The following is a 27981-nucleotide window of genomic DNA, read 5'->3' as shown; positions in this document are numbered from 1 at the left end:
CACTAATCATTTGTTTATTGGACATAAAATATAGAATATTTCTGTTATTCTTAAGGAAGGGCAGAGTGCTGCTCTGTACAAGAACTGTTTTTTCTTTGTTGTTGTTGTTGTTGTTTGTTTGTTTGTGGTGCTAAATATTGAACCCAGGGCTTTGTGCATGAGAGACAAGCACTCTACCAACTGAGCTACATCCCCAGCTCATCTGTATAAGAACTTTGTAATGATAAATATTATCCATAGAAATCTTTAACTTATATATAAAAAAGACGTAGAGAGTAGATCTATGTGAGAGTTTTTCTGAACTAAAAATGGAGAATTAAGCAGAGTTAGGATAGGTGTTTTTCTAGATATCTATACCTATTTATGAACCAGGAAAAATATTGAATAGATCTCACATATATACAGTTAACTCTTGAGTTGTTTAATTTTAATATTAGCAAATGCCTCTTTGCTGGTAGAAAACTAGGAGAACCTTTGAATATTGAAAACAAAAAGAAGGAAAAATCATTAAGTTGTAACATTTCCTTTCCTATAGACCTGTATAGTTATTTGTTTGGATATTTATCAGTTGAAATATTTTTTTATAAGTATCATCTAAGTTTAGTAAGTTGGAGCCACTGAAAAGAACCTTTGAAATGTGCAGATATAGACTTTGAAATGTCCCTGATATATTATGTTTAACAGATTAAAAATTAGTTTTCTTCTGATGAATAAAGAATGCAAAGGGCTGAGAGTCAGAGGATTGGGTCTGAAGTTTTATCCCTGCTACTGATGGATAATGTAGATTTAGGGAGGAACTAAACATGTCTGGGCCTCATCTCTCATCTGAAGAATGAGAGAGTTGAGGATGCTCACAGAGCGTTTTGGTCATGTAATGCTCCCACTTTTGGTGCTATAAGAGCTTTTCATTTGCAAGGATAAGGTGGAGCTGAGCAGTAATTTGTATAGAATTCTGTGTGGAATTCCTTAAGCAATATGAAAGATTTCTTGCTAATCTTTACAAAAGTTACTTCTAGAATTATTACTACTACTAACAGTGGTGGTCATAGTTACCCTTTGTCAAGTATCCACTAAGTGCTGAGTGCTAGTCATGGATCCTAGGTTGAGGTATTTGTCATACATTTTATTATTATTGATTTATAAACTATGATCATCATTTATAGATGAAAAACTGAGATTAAAAAGAGTAATGCTTGCCAGGTGTGGTGGCACATGACTGTAATCCAGCAGCTTGGGAGCCTGAGGCAGGAGGATCACAAATTCAAAGCTAGTCTCAGCTACTTAATGAGGTCCTATCTCAAAATAAAATAAAAAGAGCTGCAAATGTGGCTCAGTGGTTAAGTGCCCTAGGTTCAATTACTGGTACAAAAAAAAAAAAAAAAAAGAAGAAGAAAGAAAGCAAACAGTAATGCTCAACATCATAGAACTAATAAGCAAATCTCAGAAGGATCTGAATGTAGGTTTTCAATGATTTTCATTTTTCTAACATTTGATTTCATTTTTCTAACATTTGGTGAATGATAGGCAATTTCATGTTAATCGTGTGATTTGAAGTGTCTCAGATCTTTTGTGACCTAGTCCAGTGCAGTAACTTTAAAGAACTATCCATAAACTGACATCTTCCAAAGTTTTAACTCCAGCTTAACAATTTCCTGAGCTCCAGATTTGCATACACATCTAACTCTTCAACTCTTCCACTAAATGTCTAGCAAGTGTCTCAAACATAAGATGTTCAAAACCAAGTTCTTGATTTTACCCATCAAATTACTCCAACTCCAAAGCTGTCCCAAGCTCACTCAACAGTAAATCAATTTTTCCTTCTTAACCAGACTAAACACTTAGTGTAACCCTTAAATAGTCTTACTCCATTATTCTCCACATTCAATTGCTTAGCAAATCCTGTCAGCCTTTCTTGCAAAATAAATCTAAAATTTCTGACATTTTGCCACTGTTATTGTCTCCACCAAAGTCCACCACAGATTCCTGCAGCCATTTATAAGCATTTTTAAAATACAGCAAAAAAAAAAAAAAAAATGCTGTACTTGAAGTCGGAAAACCACGGTTTGAATCTAGGGTTTGCATTGTGAGGTATAGATAACAATGTAATTGTGAAAATCAGTCAAAAATTTCAATGTTATATATATCTTGAGTTCACTAGCTAACTGATGAATTTGTCTGTCTAAGACTGTTAGCCCACCTGCCTTTTCTTTTATCTGTACTCCAAGGTGAGACATTTGAACTATAATAGTTTCATTCAGGCAATTAGAGATTTGAGAAAGTCTAAATGTCTACCTTGGAAAAACTGTGGTTATATACCACAGAGTCTCTAGGAGAATAAACATCACAGCCTAACCCATCTAACAGATTTACCTGGTTGCTTCCACAATTCAACTTGCATCTCTACAGACCTCTTACCAACTTTACCATGAAAGATTGAGTGCTTCCTTATGGAAAACATTCAAATTAAAATTGTACCTAGCATTTTAGAGCGCTCCTGGCAGAAACTTTGTCCTCAGTGCCCAGCTTGTTCCATCAGAACTTTTAAAGCTGACTGTGCCCTCTACCATGAGGCCCTGTGTTCCAGAGGGTCTTAAGTTAGGATTCATAATATCCTAGGAATATTTTCTTTTGAGTTTTTATGAGATTTTCAAAGAAATACATGATATCTCTACAAGCATCTTTCAAAAAAATCTCTATTTTTCATTTGTATGGGCTTTCTTAATTCCATTTCATCATTGGTAGAGGACAAAAGGAATTTTTCTGATCCATTCAAGTATTCTGCTTTTTTTCCCCACATATTTTTGTGTTCTCTAACCTCTAATTTATTAGTCGTTTATTTATTGAATACATATTCTCCCAGTGCCTACCATATGAACAGGGCTGTGGGCTGAATCTGAGTTTTCCATATAGTTTTGCATATTCATTTTAAGTACATAATAATAATTAAAACATAACTATTCAAAGTATAATGACTAATTTATGGATAGATTTCTTCATTGCACTTGAGATATAATAAGAGATCATCATTTATAATTCAGGAGACCCAAATATAAATCCCAACTTTATCTTTCATTTCTAATGATAACTCAAAGACACTGTTTTCTAACTGGATTCTCTTATTTATAAAACAGAGATAAAGAAACATTATTGCTTAAGGTAACACACCATAAATTTTCAATCTAAAATACCAAATGAAAATGTGTTGATGCTTCCACAAAACCTGGAGAGAGGGTTGCATTAGAGCAAAAAGCAGGTTTTCTTTATGTCCTGCTTTTAAATCTATTGTTTGCCTCGTGCTCAGGCAAGACTGGGGGTATGTTTTATATCCTCTCCATCCAGTACTGTGAAAGTATTCTGTATGTGACTTATCCCCTGTTGTAAATTTCCTACCTATCTGACTCAAAATATTTTCTGTGCCTGATAATGGTAGTGGGCTTTTATGCTGCAGCCTTATAACTAGCCTCTGAGTTGACAAGGTCATGGGATTCCCAAGCCATGACTCTTTCTGAAGAAGAAAGAATACCAACAATTGCCCTATCTGAGGAAAAGAGTTTCCCCGCCTCACCTCTGGTTCCGATATAAACCACTCCTCATCCCAGGGCTTCTGTGTGCTTCCTGTCAATGGCACTGCCTGGCATAGCCCCAGTCTTCTAAGCTTTTGCTCCATAGGCTTTTCCGGGGCTGCTTTCAGCCAGACAATTGCCCTTGGCCTAGAATAAAAAAACTTTTATTCCTAACTACTACATTTGACTTCAAGGAGTAAATGCATTTCTGTCTGTCTTCAGGGTGTTATCAATTCCATTTCTAGGAAGTAAATACTTCAATAAAAAAATGAAGAATACAATACATACATATGTATGTGTGTATATATATTAGTTGTATTCTTTATATATATATATATATATACATACATATGTACATATATAAAGAATGGAAAATACAACTAATATATGCATATTAGTTATAGTGTATATATATGTATATATTAGTTGTATATATAAGTTGTGTATATATATATATATATATATATATATATATATATATATATATATATATGAGAGAGAGAGAGGAAACTAATGGGAATACTTCTGGGAAAATAACTTGGACAAGTATTGGTAAGGCTAGTGTGCATATAGAGAAAATTGTAAACCCTTATTAACTTAAAGTTTTCAAATTCCAAAATAAAAAGCAGAAAGCAGTTGAATTCAGATCAAAAGACGCAAAATTGTATAGTTCAGTTTATGTATCTAGATTTTCCAAATGTTTAAGCAGTGAAGAAAATTAATGCATGAAAGTTATTATATAACACTGTAAAATGTGAAGACAAAAAGGAGAACCTGGTAATATGTTTTTTTAAAAAAAAATAAAAAAAAAACACCTGAAGTCTTGATGTAGCAAGCAATTCAGAAGAGAGTGAAGGAGAAATAAAGGGAGTAGTGAGTGGGAGGAGAAATACCCAGGTTGAGGAACAGGGCTTTACTTACCTCTGAATCCGTTTTGCAACATGCTGGATGTCAAGTAAGAGGAAAGAAAAAGAAAGAGCATCTAGCATCTAGCCAACCACATATAGTTAGAAAATACATAGCTCAATAATTTGGAAAAGAAAAAATACCATAATAAGCAACCATTATTAAAAGGATATGAATGTACCAAAATCTTAATTGCTAGTTTTCTAATGGGGTTGAAGGGAGTTAAAATGTACAGGGCTGGGGTGGCACTGAATCGAGAGATTGCTTTCCCTTTATTCAATACTATAAATGTCTGCAAAAGAAGACACACACATACACACAGAAAAAAATTTAGAATATATATTAAGGATATTTTAAAGGAAAGGTGAGACCATATGTGAAAACATTGTCCAATAACATAATGTACTAGTACACTAATTGCCAACATGTGGCAAGATGATAGAGTTTTTTTTTTTTTTCTGAGCACTATAAACTCTCCTAATTTAATAAGTGGCATGATAATTTAAAGATTGTGCAGAAAATTTGTTGTCAGTGCCATAGGAATTCTTGGCATCTTTATTAAGTTTTAACATCAGTATTTTAAAACTGCATGTAAAATTCACAGGAAACAGAAAAAAGGGTTCAATTACTTTGGTTTAGATAATTTTCTTATGAGGACTTCAAGGTTTTTCCAGGCCATGTTCTTGGCTAAAACTTTCTGGCACTTATATATCACCTGTGATTATTTCTTCTGTGGAGAAGCATAGAAAGGAGAATGTCTATGGTGTGAAATCATAATTAAATTTGCAGAAGACCAAAGTGTCTTGTGTAGAGCTGAAGATCATAAAAGGGAATTTTGATACTGTTCTTGGAAATATAAAAAAAATGTATTTCAAATATACTCCTACTTGCCACTTTTCACATCAACCTGATATCACATTGCCAGAGAACCAGGGTTGATTTGCACTCAATTTTACATATAATTAGCATTCATGAAGGTGAATTGGCATTTGCTCTTCCTCAATTCCCCCAATGCCTCTTCAGTTCTCTGCCTGTCCCCAGAATGCAGGTTCACATGAATGTTTCCCAAAGATTTCTGGGATCCTTGGTCCACTACTGGATCAGGCCCACCCAGCAACTTACAAATACTTTAGACAGACAGGAGGAGGTCAAACAATCTTTGCCATAATCCATGGGACCAGCCCAGAAACAGGCAATAGGGCAATAAAGGCAACTGGACTAGGAACTCACTTTCTTATTGATATAGTAGGGGTCCAAGTCCTCCAGAGGCACTGACACCATCTCTGGAGGAATGTCTCCATAAATAAATGGAAGGGATTTTCCTGCTTCCAAGTCACTATTTGGCTTTGGGCCATTTTCATCATCCTCATCCTTGCGCTCCTGTTTGGGTCTCTTAGCTTTCTCTTCTGCAATTCGTTGTTCAATGGCAGCAAGGGATTCCCTGGTAAAGAAGCGGAAGCTGTCAGGTCCTGGCGGTACCAGCACTGACTGTGCCATCTTTTCATCCTGCTCCTTTAATCACTGTTTAGCTCCTTGCATGAGAAAGTGCTACAGAAACAGGGAGGGAAAAAAAGCAATGACCATTAGGATAAAAGGTTATTGTGGCAGTTTATATGACACTGAGCACTGATATCAAGTATGCAAACCAAAAGCCATAGTACTTTACAAAGGGAGCTGTGTTTAGCATTCAGGGAACCTCATGCATGCGTTCATTTGCTTACACAGAGATCTGTCATGCACATTCAGTAGGTGTCTATGAAGTCATCTAATCTTCCATTCCCAAAATGTTTTAAGTGATTACACTACTTGGGGGGAAAACCCCAAAATTCAGAGCTTGGAAATGGAGGATACTGGTTTGTGCTTGCTTTTTCACTTGTGTGAATATTTTTGGCAGCCATCTTTTTCAACATTTTTTTTTTTTTTGAAAATATGTCAGGAACAAAATAAGAGAGGAAAAACCACAGAATTGTAGAAATGGAGCTGTGTGAGGATCCTGAATGTCCCTCTTAATTTTTTCCACTTTTATTTTGGCCCACTTTTGCACCTTTAAGAGTTCATTCAAAATCATTACATCAGGTTAAAAAAAAAATCTAAAAATCTTGAAACGCCAAGCTGTGGAAACACAGTTAGATACTGCCTGAAAGCAAGGGAATGGGGATGCCCGATTGTGTTTGGAACTGCTAGCAAGCTGCACAGGAAGGGACCCAGTTCCTGCCAAACCTGGCAGGAAGTCACACACCTCAGAGGTCTGTAGCTTGGCCCCCTGGCTTAGCAACCTGCTGCTAGCTAGTGTGATTCTTTTTTAAATTAACAAATTAACAGTACCTTAGGAAATACGGTAAAGGTAACCCATTTTTTTTTTTCCGAATAGACCCCATTTTACAAAAATCTAGCATAGTGGTCTGACTATCCATTTCAGAATTTGGAATTGAAAAAAATAACAAGTTGAAAATATCTTTTAATCAAACTCCTGTTATATGATCTTTGTGATAACATAAATGGAGTTTTACTGGGATTCAAACCATCTTTTACTAGACTAAAATAGACTACTCAGCAGAACACAGCAATCATTCCAAATGAAATTTCTTTAACCAAAGACAAGAGTTTCTAGGCTATTTAAATAATACAACCAAAGCCTTGGCTTGTAAATGCCAACTGTACAAAATATCACTTAACCTATTTTTCTCCTTTTAAAAAATATAAAACCATTTTAACCATAACACTATAGAAATGAAAGTCTCCACTGAAACACATGAGATGCATTTTCTAAGAGTAAAATATATTAATTCAATTCATTTCTCCAGTATATGCCAGAGAAAAGAGGGACTTCTGATCATAAGCTACTATATAGTTTTCATATATTTTTTTTGAAGTTGACCAGAACCTTTCAGCCATCAACTATCAGACTGCCCTCCCAGTATCACAGTACTTCCAAAACATCCCTCATTTTCCTCACTTATCACCGGAGACCCTCATGCCTACCAATAGGTATAGGCAATAAGCTGGTCCTTGCACACTCAAGGGAGGAAACTCTCATGCCTGGATGCTCTAATAGAAAAAAACATGCTAAAACATGCTGCCAAAAGCTTCAAAATGAAAGTGGTCTCCCTGCAGATTTCCCCAAGGATTCTCCTGTAAAGGTAGAAAAGCATTGTAGAGAATAAGCATAATAAGAATTTAAAACATTACCCCTGAAGACTCTTTTACACTCAGAGTTTGGGACTGATAAGCTGGAACCAAGAAGACTGCAGCTAAAATTCCATCATGCTTAAAAAAAGAAAAAAAAGAAAAAAAAAAAAAAAGATTTTTTTTTTTTTTTTCAAATTCTCCTTCAAAGACCACACCTAACTTCCTGTGAAAGGATTCTGGTAACTGAAGTAAAAACAGGCATTTCCTGTTCAGGGACTACAAAGTGACATTAGTATAACTACCACTAGAGGGCTGGGAACTATGAAGGGGGAAAACCTCCAGTGTACACACGGATGAAGCTTTCAGCAATGTTCAGCGACGGAGCCTGAAGCTTCCAGCAAAGAAGCTCTAAACATTAAAACTTTGCAAATTACAGTGATTCATTTTAAAAATATTTTTAAAGCAAGTATCCTAAAATCATATAAAAATAAATAAATAAAAATAAAGATATTGTGTCCATCTACAACTAGAATAAAAATTTAAAAATTGATAGTGCTTCTGTTCATGTTTTTTATTTGCAAAGGCAGGAAGTCGTTCAATTAATATAAATAATTCAAGTTAAAGGTAAAAAGAAAGCATTCATCATTCAGATTCCTGGATGATGAATGCTTTGGCTATTATTATTATTATTATTATTATTGTTTTTCCCCATAATGAAGATTGTCAGGATGAGTTCTTGTGCTGCCCAATGAGGATTATCTGTGCACTTGAAGTGACTGTCCCAGACCACTTTGGAAGAAATGAAAAAAGAAGGAATTTCAAATACAAGTGGAAAGTAAAGTTTGTGTGGGGGGAAAAAAGTGAAAATAAAGTAAATAGTACAAGATTAAAAATAAAAACCCGTATAAAACAGCAATTAGGCCTGGGGTTGTAGCTCAGTGGTAGAGCCCTTGCCTCTCATGTGTGAGTCCCTGGCTTCGATCCTCAGCACCACATAAAAATAAATAAATAAAAATAAAGATATTGTGTCCATCTACAACTAGAAAAATATTTTTTTAAAAAACCAGCCGTTATATTAAGGACATATTACATATAGTCAGATTTAACATTAACCTCAGTCCCAGAGTATCTGAAATCCAATAAAATCCTTTGCTAATTCAATAGAAAGACATCTTTTGTGTCATACAAATTAATTTTCCTTAGAAAGGAAAATTAAGTTAATGGTACATAATTCTTACTTTATCTCTGATTTAGGTCATTGTAAAGCAACCAGAAAAAAAAAAAAAAAAGAACTCACAGAGGAAAAGTGAAATCCCAAGTGCTAGTGCTAGTCTTTCAATCAATAACAGTTAAGATTTGAGGATTTACTAAGTGCCAGCTTCAGGGCTAAGATGTGAGCGTGTGCTGTACCATTTCTTCCTCCATGTAACTATCAAATAAATGCTTTCATGATCCTTATTTTAAAACTGAAGAAAAGAGGTACACTGAGATTAAGGGAAGTATCCTAAAATCATATAAGCAGGATTGAAACTCAAAGTCTGACACTAAAAATCTGCAATCTTTACTCAGTCATGAAAAGAAACACTTGCTCATGCAAATAAAACCCCAAATAAAGATTAAATAAAAATCAGGCAATGTTGTCAATTATAATTAAAACAATTCTAATTATTAACTTGATATATTTGCACATTTTCTAGCTTCATTATTTTCATTAGAACATGTACTTGTTGGAAATGAACCTGGGGATGGTTTAGCCAGAAAGAATAGTTTAGTCACTATAACAGGTATCTTTTTATTATAAGAGAAAGAAGAGTACTCAAAGTAGTTGAAGCAAAAATTTAAAAAGGAAAAAAACAGAGAACAAAGTCACTATAACAGGTATCTTTTTATCATAAGAGAAAGAGGTGTACTCAAAGTAGTTGAAGCAAAAATTTAAAAAAAGAAAAAAAAAAGAAAAAAAGAGAACAGAATTTGTTCACATTATATTGTCTACAACTAGCTTTAAGCATAGGATGATTCAGGAGGTCAACTGATGTTACTAGCGTGTAGTTTGCTGTGTCCTTGGGCTCTGACTTTCATGGTGATAGTGGGTGTTGTTTTTAGCAGATTCTTCTCTGATTGTAGTAAGATGCTATAGCAAATCCAGCCTCCCAACCATCTGAAATTTAAACCTCACAGGAAAAAAATGACCTAGGAAAACCCATTCTCTCTCATTGGCTCCAGTTTAGTCACATGCACACTCAACCTGAAGGCATCATTCTGTCCAAGGTAATGTTGCCCTTTAATTGCTTTCCCCTGATCCACATCCCTTATCCTTAGAACAAGGAGAAACCTCCCTGGAAATGTATGAACAGTCAGGGTCATAGTGGTAATAATATATAAGTTCCTCAAAAATAAGTTGGGGTACTAATACTGAAATAAGGGGAAAATAAATATTGAAAAGCCAGAACAAACTAGTAAGTGTGTACTCTAGTAACATTTCAGTCATATTTGCAATGCCTTGATATTTGGTGAATACAATTGCCAATATCAAGATTATATATATATACATATACAAAAAATATGTATATGGGTATATATGCATATGTGTGTGTATGTAAAATTTGCCACCTATACCAACAGAGACCAGGAAAGATATTTGGAATATCTCTTCCCCAAAGTAAGTTGTCCAGTAGGATATAGAATATAGTATAACAAAACACATATATTTCATGGTAAGCATCAGATTTATCAAATGAATATTCATGTCTCACTTTGTAAATTTGCTCCACAGTAGATCAACTGGTTATACAGAAGATTCTAATTCAAAAAATAAATTAGGGAGTAAAAAAAATGCAAGGTAATTTGAGGGGGAAATTGTTCATAATAATAGCATGTAGTATTTATTTTTTGTCAAGTATTATTTTGAGAGCCATGAAATAATTTGATCCTTATAACCCCCTGATAAGTTAGATAATGTTATCATCTCCATTTAAAGTATCAAGACACTTAGATGCCAAAGAGTTAAATAATTTGCAACGTGCCTAAATTCTCACAACTGGAATTAGTAGAGTCAGAATTTAGGTCCATACTGTCTGACTACAGAATCCATGTTCCTTAAAATTATGCATTGCTTAAGATTTTCTTCCAGAATCATTCACTATCAGAAACACACCAAGATATGCAGTTTCTTTGATATTATATTAGTTGTAGGGGCACCCCTTCGTTTCCATTGATCCTAACCTGTGAGTTTGCCTTTGAATTTTTTAAAGGGTGAACATAAAATGGTTTGTCAGTACATCCAAGATATGAAATGAGAAAAACCTGAATATTTTTCCCATATCAAAAAGATTTATGTGTAGGTTTGAAATAAGAGTATGTTCTCTTTTTTTTAAGTAAGTTCCTAGAATGAGATTTTCAAAAATCTAAGCACATTAATTTTTCTTCCTTTTTCTCTGACCCTTCTGACCTGATATTTTGTATTTTACATGACATACATTACCTAACAAAAAATAACTACATTCATTTATATTACTTTTCAGACAAAAGATTTTGTTAAAAAATTTAAGGCTAGTTGCTATCTTTGGGGGATACATAAATAATGAGAAGTAAGAAGAGAAAAAATATTAAAAGTTGCATTTCTAAATTCTGATGACATTGTTATAGTGCTTCCCTTCTGATGATTTCTCTTCTTTGTTTTCTCCTTTACAAAAAAGGAGCATGAATTTTCTAAATTAAAATGTAAAAAAAACAGTTAAGCCATATACATTTAATGATATATGCAGAACAAATAGTTACAGTTATATGAGAGGCAAGGGAAAAAAGAATTTGTAGTAATTATTACTATGTAACTTTAATTTCTCTTTATAAAGATTGACATTTATGGGCTGGGGATGTAGCTCAGTGGTAGAGCTCTTGCCTTGCAGGCAGGAGGCAGAAGGTTTAATATCCATCATTGCAAAAATTTTTAAAAAATTGACATTTATATAATAAGTAAAGATAAACTTACACGAAGGAAATGATGATGTCCTCATTGAAATAATTTATATTATAATTCATTGTCTTCAAAAACTTAGTTTTTTTTTTAAACCCAAGAGTTAACAAAGCTAAGACAGAAATATCTTTTTCTGGAAGTGCCTTTTTAGTTCTGTTTTACAATGCTAACTTTTAGGTTTTTTTTCAGTATATTAAAGTAATATGAACATAAACTAAAAAAAAGGTTTTTTTTTAATATTATTTGAAGATTTTTGGATTCTCTGCTTCCTTATTTCAATGTTTGAATCTACATGCTCATGGACTGTTCCCTGCTGTGTTTTTTTATGTATACTTTTCTATTTTGCCTGAATCCACAAGAGCATTTCTATAGCTAACCATTTTCATAAAGGAGAGAAAGTTTTGAACAACCAGACTTACATTTTTTTCTGCTATATATTAAGAACAGAGCACAATAGAATATGAAAGATTAAAGCTTAGATATACTGGTCAGAAAAGCCATTATTCTTTCTTTTAAATGGTAGTTTTAGTTCCACTATGAAACAAACTTAATTTTAATACTTGATTTTCATATTATGTGCATTGAGTAATAATATACATAGTGCTACCAGTGTTTGAACCCAGGGGCATTTACCACTGAATTACATACATCCCCCCAGGCCTTTTAATTTTTAAAATTTTTATTTTTATTTAGAGTCAGTCTTGCTAAATTGCTGAGGCTAGCCTCAAACTTGGAATCCTCTTGCTTCAACCTCCTAAGCTGGGATTATAAAGCATGTTCCACTGCTCCCAGCAAGCAATATTCTTTATAAAAGTGTAGGTATTCCTTGGAATGATTTTATCTTGGGACATATTTTGTTTTCCTTCAACAGAATTTATGCTAAAACTTTATCATGATGATCTATGGGAAATATAATTTAATTCACAAATAGCCAATTTATATACAGTTTTCCTTAGAAAAATAAGTTATTTATACAAAAGGAAGCATAGCTTTATCTTTACAGAAGCAATTTAATTAATTTATTTGTTTATTTTTGAAGCTTGACTATAATACATTTTTAGGTCCTTTTAAAATCTTCAAAATGTATTAAATGTGTGTTAATAGACTTCCATGAACTAATTCAATCTTCTCTATGTGGTTCATCAGCAGTAAGGCCACCTTTAATCTAATGATGTGTTAGTTTTTGATAGATTGAATATTCTGGGATCATACAGCTCCACTTTTGGATCTTCATTATTGGGTAAGAAAGAAAATTTTCTGAGGACTAGTTCTTTCCATGAGGGCAGGCACTTTCATTGGTTGCATACACCTGAATATTTCCAGGTCAGTTTTTTTTCCTTTCCTTTTTTATGGAGAAATTCTACCTCACAATTTTTCTCTCAGCTCTCATCCTCTTCCACTGGGGCCATTTTCCCAATATTGAAATATGTAGGCAGAGCCAGAGGCAGAGATCTTTGAAATGAAAACTAATGCTTTATTCCAAAACGTCCCAGATTCAAAATTTGTGTGTGTGTGTGTGTGTGTGTGTATGTGTGTGTATGTGTATGATACAGAGAAAGAGAATGAGCTCATAAGAGAACTTGGGTTTGTTTATTTGTGTCATGTTAACATGGAGCTTAAACATTCTGGCATCCTACTAGATTCTTGACTTAGTTATCTTATTTGATTAACCCTTGCAGTACTTGTGAAGGAACTAGTATTATTGTCACATTGCAAATGTGATAATGGTCAGGGTTCATACCTGTTCAGTAACTTGCCATTGTCACATTGAGCAAAAGTTTAAAATCACACATCTGACTTCAGATCCTAAATATATTTCAGTGTTCCTTTTTTCCTTCAGAAATGAGAAATGTACCATTGAGATGCAAATTTAAAAATACATCTGATTTTTCTAAAGGAATGCGATCTCTATCTATACCTAAGATATTTGTACAATCCATCAGCCCTAGTGCAGTTAGACAAACTAGAATTGTAAGGTCCTTGCTTAGCATCTGATGACCATCTTAAGTGACAGAGGCCACCTTAAGAAAAAGTTTTGCTTTCCGGCCCAAAGGCATTTTTGAGAAAGGCTCATCACTCCCTCATACCAACCTCACTCTTAACCACCTCCCCACCCCAACCCCCGCATCAGGACCCACCAGGCTCTATTCCCTGAGCCTTCCCATAAAAGTCACAGAACCCAAGCCTGTATTGCCTCTCTCCATCTATGGAGAGATGGCCTTTATTTGTCAGCTCTGACAAATATACTCTCTTGTGTATCTATACCTGGTCTCTGTCTTTTGTTTCTCGCTTACCCATCTCTTGTTCCTTGCTTTCCTTCAAGAATAACTTAGTTTCTCCTTATAAACTTGCTGTTGTGGTGCTAGTTTGTCCTCTGTTGGAAAATAGAAATTCCCTCCTCACTGTCTTTGCATGCACCATACTGAGTATACTGGTCCCAAGGATGGAGGAAGACCTGATATATTAGCAAGAAACTGATACATCAACATGACTGATGATTCTTTTGAATGTGGAGTCCTTAATTCTGATCACTTCATCTTAGTCTTTTCTGACCTTGCTTTCCTGCCCCTCTTTTCAGGTTAAACTTATTCCTCTTGCTTCCTAAAAATAAGTGCCATCTAACATTTTCTTGGAAATATTATATACTCTCTACTAGTGCACATTTCAAAATAACTTGTGACTGGAGCTTACAACTGTATGATGATTGTCTCCATACTGATCCATAGTCTGGGATGTTCATTCAAAATCCCATTACATATAGACAATTTCTTTTGGCTATCCATTCTTGGAGCCTTAATTGAACATTTTCAAAATTGAAATTATCTTCCTATAAATTAGTGCCATTTCTTAAATATTTAATTTCTTTCACTAATACCAATTTCTTCTATTTTCCTATATTAGAAGTGTTTTTGTTTCCCTCTTCTTTATCATCTCTGTCACCAAATCTTTATATTTGCCCTTAGAAAATACCTCTAAGATTTGCTTCTACTACCATGCTTTCATTACCAAGCATATACTTCATGCACAGATATACTTCATTCATTCAATAAATGTTGGCTAGGTCCTCATATGAAAACCTAAGAGTCATCCTCTATACCTTTATCTCACTCTCATACACTACGTAATATCTATAAGCAAATTCTTATTGTTCTATATCACGTTATATATAGAATCCAACAATTTTTCACTTTGCTTATTTCCAGAACCCTGGTTCAAGTCGCCATGATCTTTCAATTAGGATTATACAATTGCCAAGGCCCACTAACATAACTTATGAGATACAATGCAAAATGAAAATGTGGGGCCCCTTGTTCATTATAAAGCATACTTTATTTTTTTACTTAAATGGCCTGTCTCGGGAGCCGATGTTTTTTTTATTTGCTATTTAATATTACACTCCCTTGATCAGGTAGATAAAGGGCAAGTGCAGAGCCACATGGGCACCTTCCTGCTCCCACCCCTAGCTGCCTGGTTTCCCTTGCCATTAGATGCTGAACTGAAGCAATCTGACCTCTGGGAAAGTGAGAGAAGTCAATCTACCTTTCCCAGAAGTCTGCTACTCCAACAGATGTTCAAGGGTTGAACCCAAGAGATTGTAACTTCTGCACCTAAACATTCTTGGACTGGGAGTGGATGAGAGGCTGAGTGTCTCACTTGCCTTGGCTCTGCCAGCACAGAGTGTATGTTCTTCATTTCAACTTGACCTGCATTTGTGCTCTAAACCCCAACAAGAACAATGGAAGAAGAACACAGACCTCTCCTCACCATAACTTTGTGGAGGGGAGCAGTAGTCATTGAGAAGTTGTGGGAAGAGGAGACTAAGCAGCTTGGGATACCAGGGGTGAGGGACACAGGTGGTATTGAATGTTTTCTCAGCAGGGAGGCAGGATACAGAATTAGAAGCAAGACTCAGAATGTGCTACAAGCTGGTGAATACAGAGCATTAGACCCCATACATGGAGCCCTTTTGAACATGGAACCCTGTGTGATGTCCCAAGAAACCAGCCTTGATAATCTCTGAACTGCTTTCCCTGCCTTCTTTATTCTTGGTCTCCTCAATGTAGTAGCCAGATTTATTTTTCAGTAGTCAGATTCTTTTAAAATGCAAGACGATTGAGTCACTATTCTGTTGAAAGGTCTGCAGTGATGCAGTGACTTTCCATCTTACTTAAAGGAGAAAGTCAAATTTCATACAGCAGCTTTTGTTGGTGTAGAAGGTCTGCCCATCCCCATCAATCCCTTCTCCCATTTCTTTTCTTGCTCTGCTTTTCCACACAAACATTCTTTTTCAAACACTTTAGGCACAACCTCAGCTCATGACTTTGCATTTACTCTTCTCTCTGCCTGAAATGCTTTCCCCACAGACATTTCCATAGCTCATTGCCGTGGAACTTCCTAGTCCTTGGTGGAATGTTACCTCAGTGATAAAGCTCTTCCTGATTGCACGATTGCACGGTGCAAAGTTGCAAGCCATCCCCTACAAATGCACTGTGCACACATCCACACACCTTGACTACATTCCTTCCATATTTTTCTCTTTAGCTGCTCATAACCTACATTTTAATTGAATTATTTATGTTGTTTATCTGTCTCTTCCTATTGCAATGTAAATTACACGTCTTAGATCAGGTTCCTCAGAAGCAGACATGAGATGAGTTAAGAAAATACTCCTACGATCAGCCAGTAAAGGAGTGGGAGAACCTGCTCAACTGGATGGGAAAGAAACCAAGCAAAGGTGGATGTCCAACAAAACCCTATAGAAGGTTATTTTTTCCTAATCCTATAAGACAATTTTGGAGTATTATTTATGTCTTTTGATTTGTCCCAACCTGAGGCAAGAGATCTGGACTTTCATAAGACTGTAATAAGTAGTCAGTGACTGAAGATGTGAATGAGAAATAAAAACTCCTGGACACTAGGCTTTTTGCTAAAATGGGAACAAAGATTCAAATAACCAAAAGATAGTTCTCCAAAGAGAGATACTGCTACAGATTCTTAGAAGCAAAATGCACTTCAGAACAGCACAGAAACAGGAGAAGAGACCAAGGAAATCTGGTTTGGATAAAGCAACATAATGTCCACCACACTAAATAAGAGCAACAAATCTTGTTTCTCCATTTTCTTTTTGCTTCCATATATATCTCCAGTGCCCAGTACTCTGGCATACAGTCAAGACTGAATACATAGATAGATAAATGATTGTAAAGAGTGCCTTCTATGTTCCAGGCACTGCAATAGTGTGCATACATAGTAGACACAGAGGGAAAACTTTCCACGTCACCAAATTCCCCTTCCTTTTTCTTCTAAAGGCATAATCTCCTGCACTCAAGTTTACAGCATGAAGATCACCTAACTCCTCTTCCTTGCACTGCCCTCTATCAAGTCCTATCAATTGTGCCTCTGAAATTATTTTTCTCTCTCTCTTCCCTTCTCCATCCATTGCCAACATCAGGTTCAGACCCTCATTATCAAAGAGCTTGTAGTACTATAATAAACGGTGAGTTTCCATTCTTCACTCTGTTCTTTATCTATCTGTAATGGTTCAGATATGAGCTGTCCTCCAAAGCTCACTCGTGAGACAATGCAAAAAAGTTTAGAGGTGAAATGACTGGGTTAGAGAGCCTTAACTAAATCCGTGCAATAATCTGGTAATATGCATTAACTGGTTGGTAACTGGTGGGCAGGTTGGGTGTGGCTGGAGGAAGTGAGTAGGTGGGAGTCTTCCTTTGAGGTAGACATTTTGTTCATGGTGGGCAAGAGCCTTTCTCTATCTGCTTCCTGTGACCATGTACTGAGCTGCTTTCACCCACTTCATTCTTCTTCCATGATGCTCTGCCTCACCTCAGGCCCTGAGGAATAGAGTTGTTCCTGCCTCTGTAGCTTATTATTTCACTTGCACAGCAAGTTTGCTTATATAATTTTTTCAATCTTGTCAATTCTTCTTGTCTAGTTGCTCTGGAAAACCTTATTGAAGGAATCTCTTCTTCATTATCTAAATTTAAATTTTAAATAGAAATTTAGTTCAATATTAATATTCTAACTCTTCCGTCTATGATCATTTTTATTTGCTTTAATTGATCCTCCAAACTACTCCTAGGTCAATGTTAATAAAAATATCACCTTATATTTATCACCTCTACTCAGGAATCTCCACTACTGTCCATATAAAGAACAAATTCCTCTCTCTAAAAAGAGCACTGCAAATTTCTTTTCTGGTCTCTTCCCCTATCAATTACGCTCAGCATCTGTGGGACAAATAGAAGGATTTGCTCAATTGTTTCTCCACTTGCATCCTGTTCTCTGTATTTCCACTTCCAACCTGTTGCTCTTGCTATTTTACCCTGAAATTCTCTATATCACTGGTTCAGCCTGCTGAAGCAACAGGAGGAGTAAATCTCAAATTCTGCCGTTTCCATGAATATTATCACATCTTTCCAGCTTTGTACATCCTTTTACTTTTTCAAGCTCAAAAATACACTTGTTTTCCACACAGTATTTGTAAAAATAGAGGTAGTCATCTCTATTATCTTGAGGCAAAGCTATGCAGTATTTTTCCTTGTAAATCTTGAAATGCATAAAGCAATACCTTTACTCAATAAGGTTACTCAATAACTGAATTACAAATTTCAAAGAGGTACAATAGTGAACAAGCTATCATGCTGAAGGGGGTTCGGGTGTTTGAGATGCTCTTGTGACTATAGGGGAAAGACTAAAACTAATATAGATATTATAGGAAAATTAAATTAAAACATAATCTATTTCTGAAGAATCCTTAACCAAACAAACCACCTTAGCAAGAATAGTGAAGCAGGTGGCATCAGTATACCAGAGCTTAAACTATACTACAGAGCAATAGTAACAAAAACAGCATGATATTGGCACCAAAATAGACTTGTAGACCAATGGGATGAATAGAGGACACAGAGACAAACCCACAAAATTACAGTTATCTGATATTAGCCAAAGGCACCAAAAACATAAATTGGAGAAAAGATAGCCTCTTCGACAAATAGTACTGGGAAAATTGGAAATCCATATGCAACAAAATGAAATTAAACTCTTCTCTCTCACCACACACAAAAGTGAATCAAGGACCTCAGAATTAAATCATAGACTCTGCACCTAATAGAAGAAAAAGAAAGACCAAATCTCCATCATGTCAGATTAGTCCCTGGCTTCCTTAACAAGACTCCTATAGTGCAAGAATTAAATCAAGAATCAATAAATGGGATGGATTCAAACTAAAAAGCATCTTTTCAGAAAAATAAATAATCAGTAAGGTGAATAGAGAGCTTACAGAATGGGAGCAGATATTTACTACTTGCACATTTGATAGCACACTAATCTCTAGGATATATAAAGAACTCAAAAATCTTAACATCAAAGAAAACAAACAACCCAATCAATAAATGGGCCAAGGAACTGAACAGACACTTCTCAGAAGATGATATACAATCAAGCAACAAATATATGAAAAAATGTTAAACAACTCTAGCAATTAGAGAAATGCAAATCAAAACTACTCTAAGATTTCATCTCACTTCAGTCAGAATGGCAGCCATTAGGAATACAAACAACAATAAGTGTTGGCAAGGATGTGGGGAAAAAAGCACACTCATACATTGCTGGTAGGACTGCAAATTGGTGCAGCCAATATGCAAAGTAGTGTGGAGATTCCTTGGAAAACTGGAGATGGAACCATCATTTGACCCAGCTATCCCACTCCTTGGTACCCAAAGGACTTAAAAACTGCATACTACAGGGACACAGCAGCATCAATGTTTATAGTAGCTCAATTCACAATAGCTAAATTGTGTAACCAGCCTAGATGCCTTTCAGTAGATGAATGGATAAAGAAAATGTGGTATGTATACACAATGGACTATTAAAAGAGAATAAAATCATGGCATTTACAGGTAAATGAATGGAGCTGGAGAATATTATGCTAAGTGAGGTAAGCCAGTCTCCCCCCACCCCCTGCCAAAAAAAGGCTGAATGTTTTCTTTTATATAAGGATGCTGATTCTTAATGGGGATGGTGGGGAGTATGGGAGGAATAAATAAACTCTAGATAAAGAAAAGGGGAGGGAAGGGAAGGGAGCTGGCATGAGGGTAGGAAAGGCAGTGGAATGAGATGGACATCATTATTCTAAGTACATGTATGAAGACACAAATGGTGTGACTCTACATTGTGTACAACCAGATATATGAAATAGTGTGCTATATATGTATAATATGAATTGAAATGCATTCTGCTGTCACATGTAACAAATTAGAATAAGTTAAAAACAAACAAACAAAAAATCCCTACAAGTAATCTTACCCTTCCTTGATTTGCAAATATAAATAAAACTTAACTTGAGGTCTTTCTTGTAACTGCCAATCAAAAGTAACCAACTCACATGGTTAGAAAATTCCCAAATTAATGGACAAAGGAAGACATCCTTATAACCAATCTAATGTTTTCTTTGTTTTAATTTCATGTTTGCCCTATAAAAGACTTCTTCTTGAGATACTTTTTGGAGCTCTTAAACCAGCTCTCATCTGGAGCTGTCTGACTTCAAAACTGCTGCTCATTCAAATAAACTCTAAAATTTTACTGTTTCTTAGTTTAATTTTTAACAAATATAAGCAATACATCCAATATTTACAACCCAAGTACAAGGAATGATGATTAAATTTGGAGACTTATACAAAACAAAATGCATATTTTAAAATATGAAACAATCCTCAATTATCAGAAATACTCAAGTAGATACCATAAGGAGGATGTTTGTCTTGGTAAATAATTGGAGTGTATGGTTCTAAGATTTTTTCTAACTTCTAGATTCCACGGTAGCTTTGAAAAAATACAGGAGCAATTTACTTTTATCAAATAAGAAAAATGGAATTATAAGTAAGTGAATCATTAAGATCATTTACATAGACTCTGGATTGGAGATAACTAAGCATCCCAGAGATAGTCACAGAGCATGCCATTGCCCTGAACAATAGCTGATGCTCTTCCATAAGGCAGGGGACTTGTTGGAGCTTGCAGATAACTTTCCTTTCTCTAGTGCTTTTTACATCATATGGGGTCTTCATAAATATGTGGTGCTGAATGAATAGAGAAGCCTAATGTACACTGTACAATTAGATCAAAAGCTATCAAAGGAGAAGACAAAGCAAGGAAGGATCTTAACAATAAATTGTCTCCTTTTAAAAATACAGAAATATAATAAATGATAGTTTGGCAGTCTAAAATAAGCAAAGCACTCAAGAACAATGTTATAGAGATCTTGGTGCCTCTTTTTTAGCATTGGGCATATATATATTTTGTTGGATTCATATTGCAAATAATGTACTTTTAGCAAATATGTCAAAATATGTGCCCAAACATGTTTTTTTCATTAACATCCAAGCTCTTAACCCTAGAGAGCGGTGCACTATTAAATAATTTTCCCATTCCTCATTTTGATGTTGTTACTTATGTTTCTAGGAGGCAAATTTGCAAATTTTTTCAATCAAACATTATTGAAACATTGTTTCTAGCTACACATTTTCTTGCAATATCACTCAATTAAAAGAGCTCTTATTGCTGGAAGAAATGAACGAACTTTGGAGCCAGACACAACTGCTTTGCATTTCTGTGTTGACACTTTCTGACTGTGGTTCTTCAGGCAAATTACATGCATTATTGTGAGGATTAAAGAAGACAACTTCAGTCAAATATCAAGTATATGCATCAGATGTTACTTATTCTTTTTTCCCCTGGGTTTTTAAATCTCTTCTTCATAATAGTATGCTAAATGCAATGAATAAGACCAAATACAAAGGCAATAGGCTGCACATTCAATATTTATAATCCAGGTAATCATTTAACAAACACTTTGAAGTGCCTAAACAGGAGTAATTAAGACCTCTTCTAATTGAGTGATATTGCACAAAAAAAGTGTAGCTAAAAACAAAGTTTCAAAAATGTTTGATTAAAAAAAATGCAAATTTGCCTTCTAGAAACATAAGCAACAACTCCAAAATGAGGAATGGAAAAATTATTTAATAGTGCATCCCACTCTGGGGTTAAGAGCTTGGACGTCAATGGAAAAACGTGTTTGGACACATATTTTGACATATTTGCTAAAAGTACATTCCAGCATTCTTCCAGATGCTTGCAATTCAGTAATGAACCAAGCAGTCAAAAACAGACAAAATCTTGACCAATGAAGGGATATGGATAATATATAAACAAGTTAAATTCAGTACATGACAAAGTAATGTTAATTGCTATGTGACAAAATAACATAGGAAAAAGAGAAAAAAAAAAAACCATCAGAGTTGGAGTGAGGAAGGGTGGGTTATAATTTTTAAATAGGGTGGCCAAGAGAGTTTTGCTTAGGAAATCAGATTTATGCAGAGAAAATGATATTTAAGCAGAAGGTGAGCAAGCCAGCCTAGTTGTAAGCCTTCCTGGGTGAAGAGGTTCCAAGCAAAGTGAATGCAACTTAAGACTTATGGAAAGATATTCACATTTGAAAAGGACTGAAGGAAGGAAAATAGCAAATGGAATGACAACACAAGGCAATAGCACATCAACAGGAAGAAGAAAGTAGAGCAGGTAGCAGTGACAGCGAGGACAATAGCAGATGCTGCCAACCCCAGTAGGCTTGCCATCTGGTTTCACAGCAGTGTCACCAGTGACACCTGTGACATAAATGTCAAGATCAGAGCCCAAGCCAGACCTGAGAAGCAACAATTGCCCCAGAAATAAAGGAAAGCTCACAGCCGTTCAATGTCCTTAGCCCCAGCACAGAAGGAAGAGGTTAAAAGCAGGATAGCCATGCCCAGGCTGCCTGGAAAAATCCATACCTGGATGGTTGCCCACAGGGTGGACCCAAGAACAGCTTTACCGATATGGAGAGTACAGCAGCCAAATTTAGCAGCTATCAGCTCAAAATAAAAAAAAAGTAGATAAAGCAAAATGTTGCCTTTCTCTAATATCTAGAAATATTTGTTGAAATCTTGAAAGATTGGAAAAGTGATATTCTCTTTGACCACAATGCAGTTTGTAAAATAGACCACAGCAACAGTGAAAAGATATTGTCACAAACAGGTATTGCTGCCTAAGATTTTTGTTTGTTTTCATGGTGAAAACTATACTGGGTCTGCTGGCAGTGTATTTGCCTATTCAGCAAGTAGGCATGGACTCAGCCAGCACCTTCTTCCCCGTGCTCACTCCTAATGCACGACAGAGAGGACAAACATTCAGTGGCTCTGTCCCTCAGTTTACTTGACCTTGTGATGATTGTTTTTATTTTTTTGACAATTTTTAGAAGTCTCCTCCCTCTTCCTAATGAAATCAACAATATTGCTAATTGGAATGAATTCAGATCATTGGAAACAAAACAGTTTTTTTAAATAGAAAGGCAATGCTACTTTTAAACAGGGTGGCCAAGAGAGTTTTGCTTAGGAAATCAGATTAATGCAGAGAAAATGAGATTTAAGCAGAAGGTGAGCAAGCCAGCCTAGTTGTAAGCGTTCCTGGATGAAGATGTTCCAAGCAAAACAAATGTATCATTTTCTTCTTTTTCTTAATGTTTTAAAATTTTAAGTTTTGTCTGTAGGAATGAATGAAGAAATGTTATTCAAAACAAAGAGATATATATCTCCTGCATTCTATATGTAAAGCCTCCCTCTAGAATTCCACATATGTGAATGTTAAAATTATGGTTAGAACACATAAGGCAGATTTTTGAACAGCATCTCTATCCATGTACACAGTGGCTGAAGCCCACAAATGTTAGATTCATGTGATTTCCACACCGCTAAATTGCTTCACCAGATTCCTCTGCAAAGGAACAGGAAAAAGAGCAGCTCAAGAAGGGAAAGGGGCAAAAGCCTCAGGAATACATATCACCCCACCACAAAATGACCGTTTGCTTTTTATGTGTTCATTATGAGGCTCTTCCTCCGGAATGACATTTCTCATTTATTCTTCTTGCTTCCAACGAAAGTATACTGAAATAATTAAAAGGACTGATCTATAAAAGCAAATTCTTGTCATTTGGAAATTATCAAAGAGCAAGAAATGACTCACACACATTTTTTGAAAAGTTCAAATCATGATCACAAATTGCAAACTAAACTTCCTGTTGGTTTCTCATAAAAGAAAGACAGATCGTGGGGTAGGGGGATGGTTTGGGTTCTAGAAAGTAATTATTTTTCCAAATAAGAAAGTTTATAAATTAGAAGACTTGACAGATTCAGAATTACATCTATCCTTTTATTTATGATCTCGAGAGAGTTTTTTTCTTTATGTTGGCATCATAGTCAATACCAATTAAAATAATGGATTTTGTGTTTGGAAGTCGCCCCCCACCCTCCCGCCAGATCATTTAGTCAGGCTTCTTATATTCATTAAGGATTAAACTAAAACCAGAGACAGATGGTTTCATCTCATATCTCATAGCAGATTTCACAACTTTTGTTGGTTGCCTATTCATCTCTTTAATCACCATCTAACGTATCCTTTAGTTATAATCTCTGTCAACATTAACACTCTCCAAACTATCTCCACTAGCATTTCATTAGATGAAAATGAAAGCATTAGTACATGCCACTCTTTGAGACTAATCAGAGAAAAATTGCTAAAATGTTTATTTAGTGGTCTGTTTATTGGCATATTGAAAGGATATTTATCTATTAGTTTAACCAAGATCCAAGGATGTCATTACAATTGTAGTAGTATTAAAACACCTGCTCATGGTGGGCATGATTCCCATAGTTTTCGGTCTTCAGCCTATTTTTCTGCTTTTCCCTTCCTCATTTCTACTAAAGAGAATAAAATGCCAATTTGATTCATCAGTTCCTGAGACAAAAAAAAAATGGTTAAATGCATGACTCTGTTCATGTCTAACATGTTGCATTTTAATTATCTTCTACTATGGTACATTTCTTTAAAAGTTTTCCCATGATTTGTTCTTTGGATTATAGATTGGCTATTTAGAAATATGTTGATTAATTGCCCCCCAAAAGAAGTTTTTTTTTTCCTTGAATTCTCACTATTACAGGTTTCTAAATTAATTTCACTGTAGTCAAATGTTCTTTGAAATGGTTTCAGAATTCTTTATGATCTAATAAATGGTCTATGTTAACTGTTCCAGGTACACTTGAAAATAGCACATATTCTGCAGTTGTGGAGTATAATATTCTATTAATGTCAATTAATTCTTCATGTCTGATAATCATAATGTTATTTAAGTCTTTTACGTCTTTACTAATTTTGTCTTTTTTCTTCTATCAAGTATTGGGAGAGGGTTGTTAAAATCTCTAATAAGTGTAGATTTTCCTACACACTTTAGTTCTGATGTATTTTTCTTGGATTTTGAAGCTATCATTTTATCATCACTTTTTTGGAGGAGGGTGCCAGGGATTGAATTCAAGGGCACTCTGCCACTGAGCAACATCGCCAGCCCTATTTTGTGTTTTATTTAGACAGAGTCTCACTGAGTTGCTTAGTGCCTTGCCGAGGTAGGCTTTGAACTAGTGATCCTACTGTCTCATTATCATCACTTTTAAGATCACTATATCTTGCCACAAATTGTCCCTTTTATTCTTATGAAATTATCATTTTTATCTGTTAGTATCATTTGTCTTGAAATATACTGTTATATATCATCTGATTTTGCTTTTTATCAAGTCTGACAATCTCAATGATAAGGAAAACACACCCACGCAAAGACTTATGCAAGAATGTTCACAGCAGCCTCATAATAGCTGAAACCCCAAACAACTCAAATGTCCATCAGTAGGTGAATAAAAAACAATTGTGACGTAGAACAGAGTACTCTTCAACAGGAGAAACATAAAGCCACTTGTATGCAGCAAAATAGTTACATCTAATAAAATGGTATGTTGAGTGAAAGAAGCCAAGAAAAAAAGAGTAGATACCTTGCGGTGCCATTTATGTGAAATTTTTGAGCGGGTAAAACTAACCTGTGGGGATAGAAATCATAACAATCTCTGAGAGCAGAAGGGACCGAGTAGGAAAGACACTAGGTTGATGGAAATGTTCTGTATCTTAGTTGAGGTCATAGGCAGTGTAATACATTTTTGAAAATTCAATCTAATATGCATTTGAAAGATGCTTATGTTGTTACCTTGTAGAAATCATAGTTTGATGAAAGAACTATCATGAACCCCAATTCCACAAACTTCTATCTATTTCCTCTTTTCTGTAAGTCTATGTGACTACACCAAGCCAGGCCTCGATGAGCTAAGACAGGCCAACCATCTGTTTTCACTCTGGCTGACCCTCTTTCAGTTAACAGAGTGTTCCTTTCGGTTATCTTCAATTGACTGCCTCTATTTGGCTAGCCAGAACCTTGCACGCTTCTCTGATACAGTTCACATTTTAATGGGAAATGCAAACCTAATTTTGCCTCTAAGGTATTTAGGTTTAAAATGAATAGGAGCTTGAATTCATCATTATACTCTGCCTTCAAAGAACTCAAAATCCTATTAGGTAGTCAAAATTAATACATAGAGATTTAAATAACACTGAGTCCAGTAGCAACATAAAAGAAAAATATACAAAAATAATACAAGACAACAAGGTAGTATACAATTTGTTTTGATAACAAAGATAAGCCTGAGTAATTTTAAAACAATTTTACGTGGTGAATTTATATTCATTATTTTACTTTCACTTATAGCAATCTTGAGAGTAGACCAGGGAGGGATAAATAGTTTCGACTTTTAGATGAAGAAACTGAATTTTCAATCAGGCTATACCACTGGCCACAAGCAAATAAATAACCTCTTCTGTATCACTTCCTGTTTTGAAAAGGTTACAGGCATTGGGGGCTGAAGTGACTTCCAAGACTTCTTAGACACAGTGGAAGTTAGACCACGCTTCCCAGGTTGGTCTGGGTGAGAGAACATTCTAGTCCACAGAAAAAATCCTGAGCAAGGCCCAGTTCCAAGCAGTGCCTGGCTCTGGATAAGAGAAAACAAGGCAAATCACAACAATGGTGGATGACAGGATTAGGTGGATGGAAGTGGAGGCTCTTCCCTACATCAGTTTGCAGATTTAATCAGGAAAGGATGATAGCATAAGAGAGAAGGTGTCAAATATAACGTTAACGGTCAATGGCAGTTTGATGAAGCTTTTAAAAAAGAAAATGAAATATCAAAAAACTGTATTGTAGAATATATTAAATGTTAATACAATATTAATATTATACAATTAAGACAATATTCATATTAGAGAAATAACAATGTTATACATATTTAAAGTTACAATTGAGTACAGTGATGAGAATGGATAAGCAATAACTTGGTTGTAAAGAAATAAAGAAATTAGATGAACCAAATTTGTTTACAAAATTTACTATTAAGAGAAGAAAAAAGAGAACCAAAGAGCACATTTCATTTCTTAGTATAGGAGAGTCATACTTTCTTGAGAAGCAGGAACAAAAGGAGGGTACCAAAGAATCAGAAATTAAAGGTATGGAAATAAAACTTCTTTAAGAGGTCTTTTTCTTGAAATAAAAAGGATTGGATGGAATCAAGAACTCAGAAGAAAGCTTTGAAATTTGAAATCATGGAGCATATCTTTAAGCATGAAAAGAAAATCAAAGTAAATGGATTCAGAGAGATCTAAATTAAGGTAAACATCAGACAAGATTATATTCACCTCATCATCTCAATATTTTCTATAAAGTACTGTGCAAGATCCTGTTAAAATAAGGTGAGAAGAAAAGATTTGAAATCACACAATTCTGGAAAGACTAATAAGGTCATTTGAATTATCACTGATAAGAAATGAGTTTTGTTGGTTGATTACAGAAGAAATAAAATTACAAAAATAAAAAGTTGAATTTGGAGACATGATTTTAATAAAAACAAATTTAGAAAATAATTTCTCATACATATGTGTAGGTATTTCTTGCCCTTAAATTAAGCCTTATTTATTTGAATGAAAGAAAATATGACTTCTTCATATGCTACGGTTTGAATGAATGTCCCTCAAAGGGTCTTGTGTTAAAGCTTTGATTCCTGAACTGTTGCACTATTGGGAAGTAGTAGAGACTTCAAGAGATGAGGCCTAATTGGAAGTCTTCCAGCTGTATAGGGGTATGTCCTTGAAGGGGATATTGAGACTGTCTCCTATTCTTTCTCTCTGTATGCTTCCTGGCCACCTAAGGTGAGCATCTTACTTCATCATGAGCTTCTTGCCATGATGTACTTCCTTCTGACTACCAGCCAAAAGGCAATGGGCCAAGTAGGGACCAAAACTCCAAAACTGTGAGCCAGAATAAAGTTTCTCTCCTTCATCTATGTACGTTGATTATCTCAGGTATTTTGTTATAGCATCAGAAAACTGACTAGCACATCATATGAGGTCAACTTTGCTTTACAATTATTAATTTTT

At 35.1% G+C, this 27981-nt stretch overlaps 1 protein-coding gene across 3 annotated transcripts in view; it reads right to left on the bottom strand.

The window, feature by feature from the left end:
* The window catches only part of LOC124094525 (sodium channel protein type 2 subunit alpha), a 145266-nt gene that overhangs the window by 90372 nt on the left and 26913 nt on the right, over window positions 1–27981 (bottom strand). For 2 of the 3 annotated variants that reach the window (XM_058580139.1, XM_058580141.1), the window contains exons 2-3: window positions 5700–6017; window positions 4644–4761 (exon numbers count right to left, since the gene is read on the bottom strand). In XM_058580139.1, the coding sequence (XP_058436122.1) occupies window positions 4644–4761; window positions 5700–5966 (385 nt within the window). In that variant the 5' untranslated portion in view covers window positions 5967–6017. Of the gene's footprint in view, window positions 1–4643; window positions 4762–5699; window positions 6018–7658; window positions 7737–27981 lie in introns of all 3 variants that reach the window. The other variant, XM_058580140.1, reaches the window with a different exon arrangement.

This window comes from Marmota monax, unplaced genomic scaffold (assembly GCF_021218885.2).
Source record: "Marmota monax isolate L192 unplaced genomic scaffold, Marmota_monax_Labrador192_F-V1.1 WCK01_AAM20220418_F8-fsc00007, whole genome shotgun sequence".
In the NCBI taxonomy this organism is placed as follows: domain Eukaryota; kingdom Metazoa; phylum Chordata; class Mammalia; order Rodentia; family Sciuridae; genus Marmota; species Marmota monax.
This window is presented reverse-complemented; position numbering and strand designations above follow the sequence as displayed.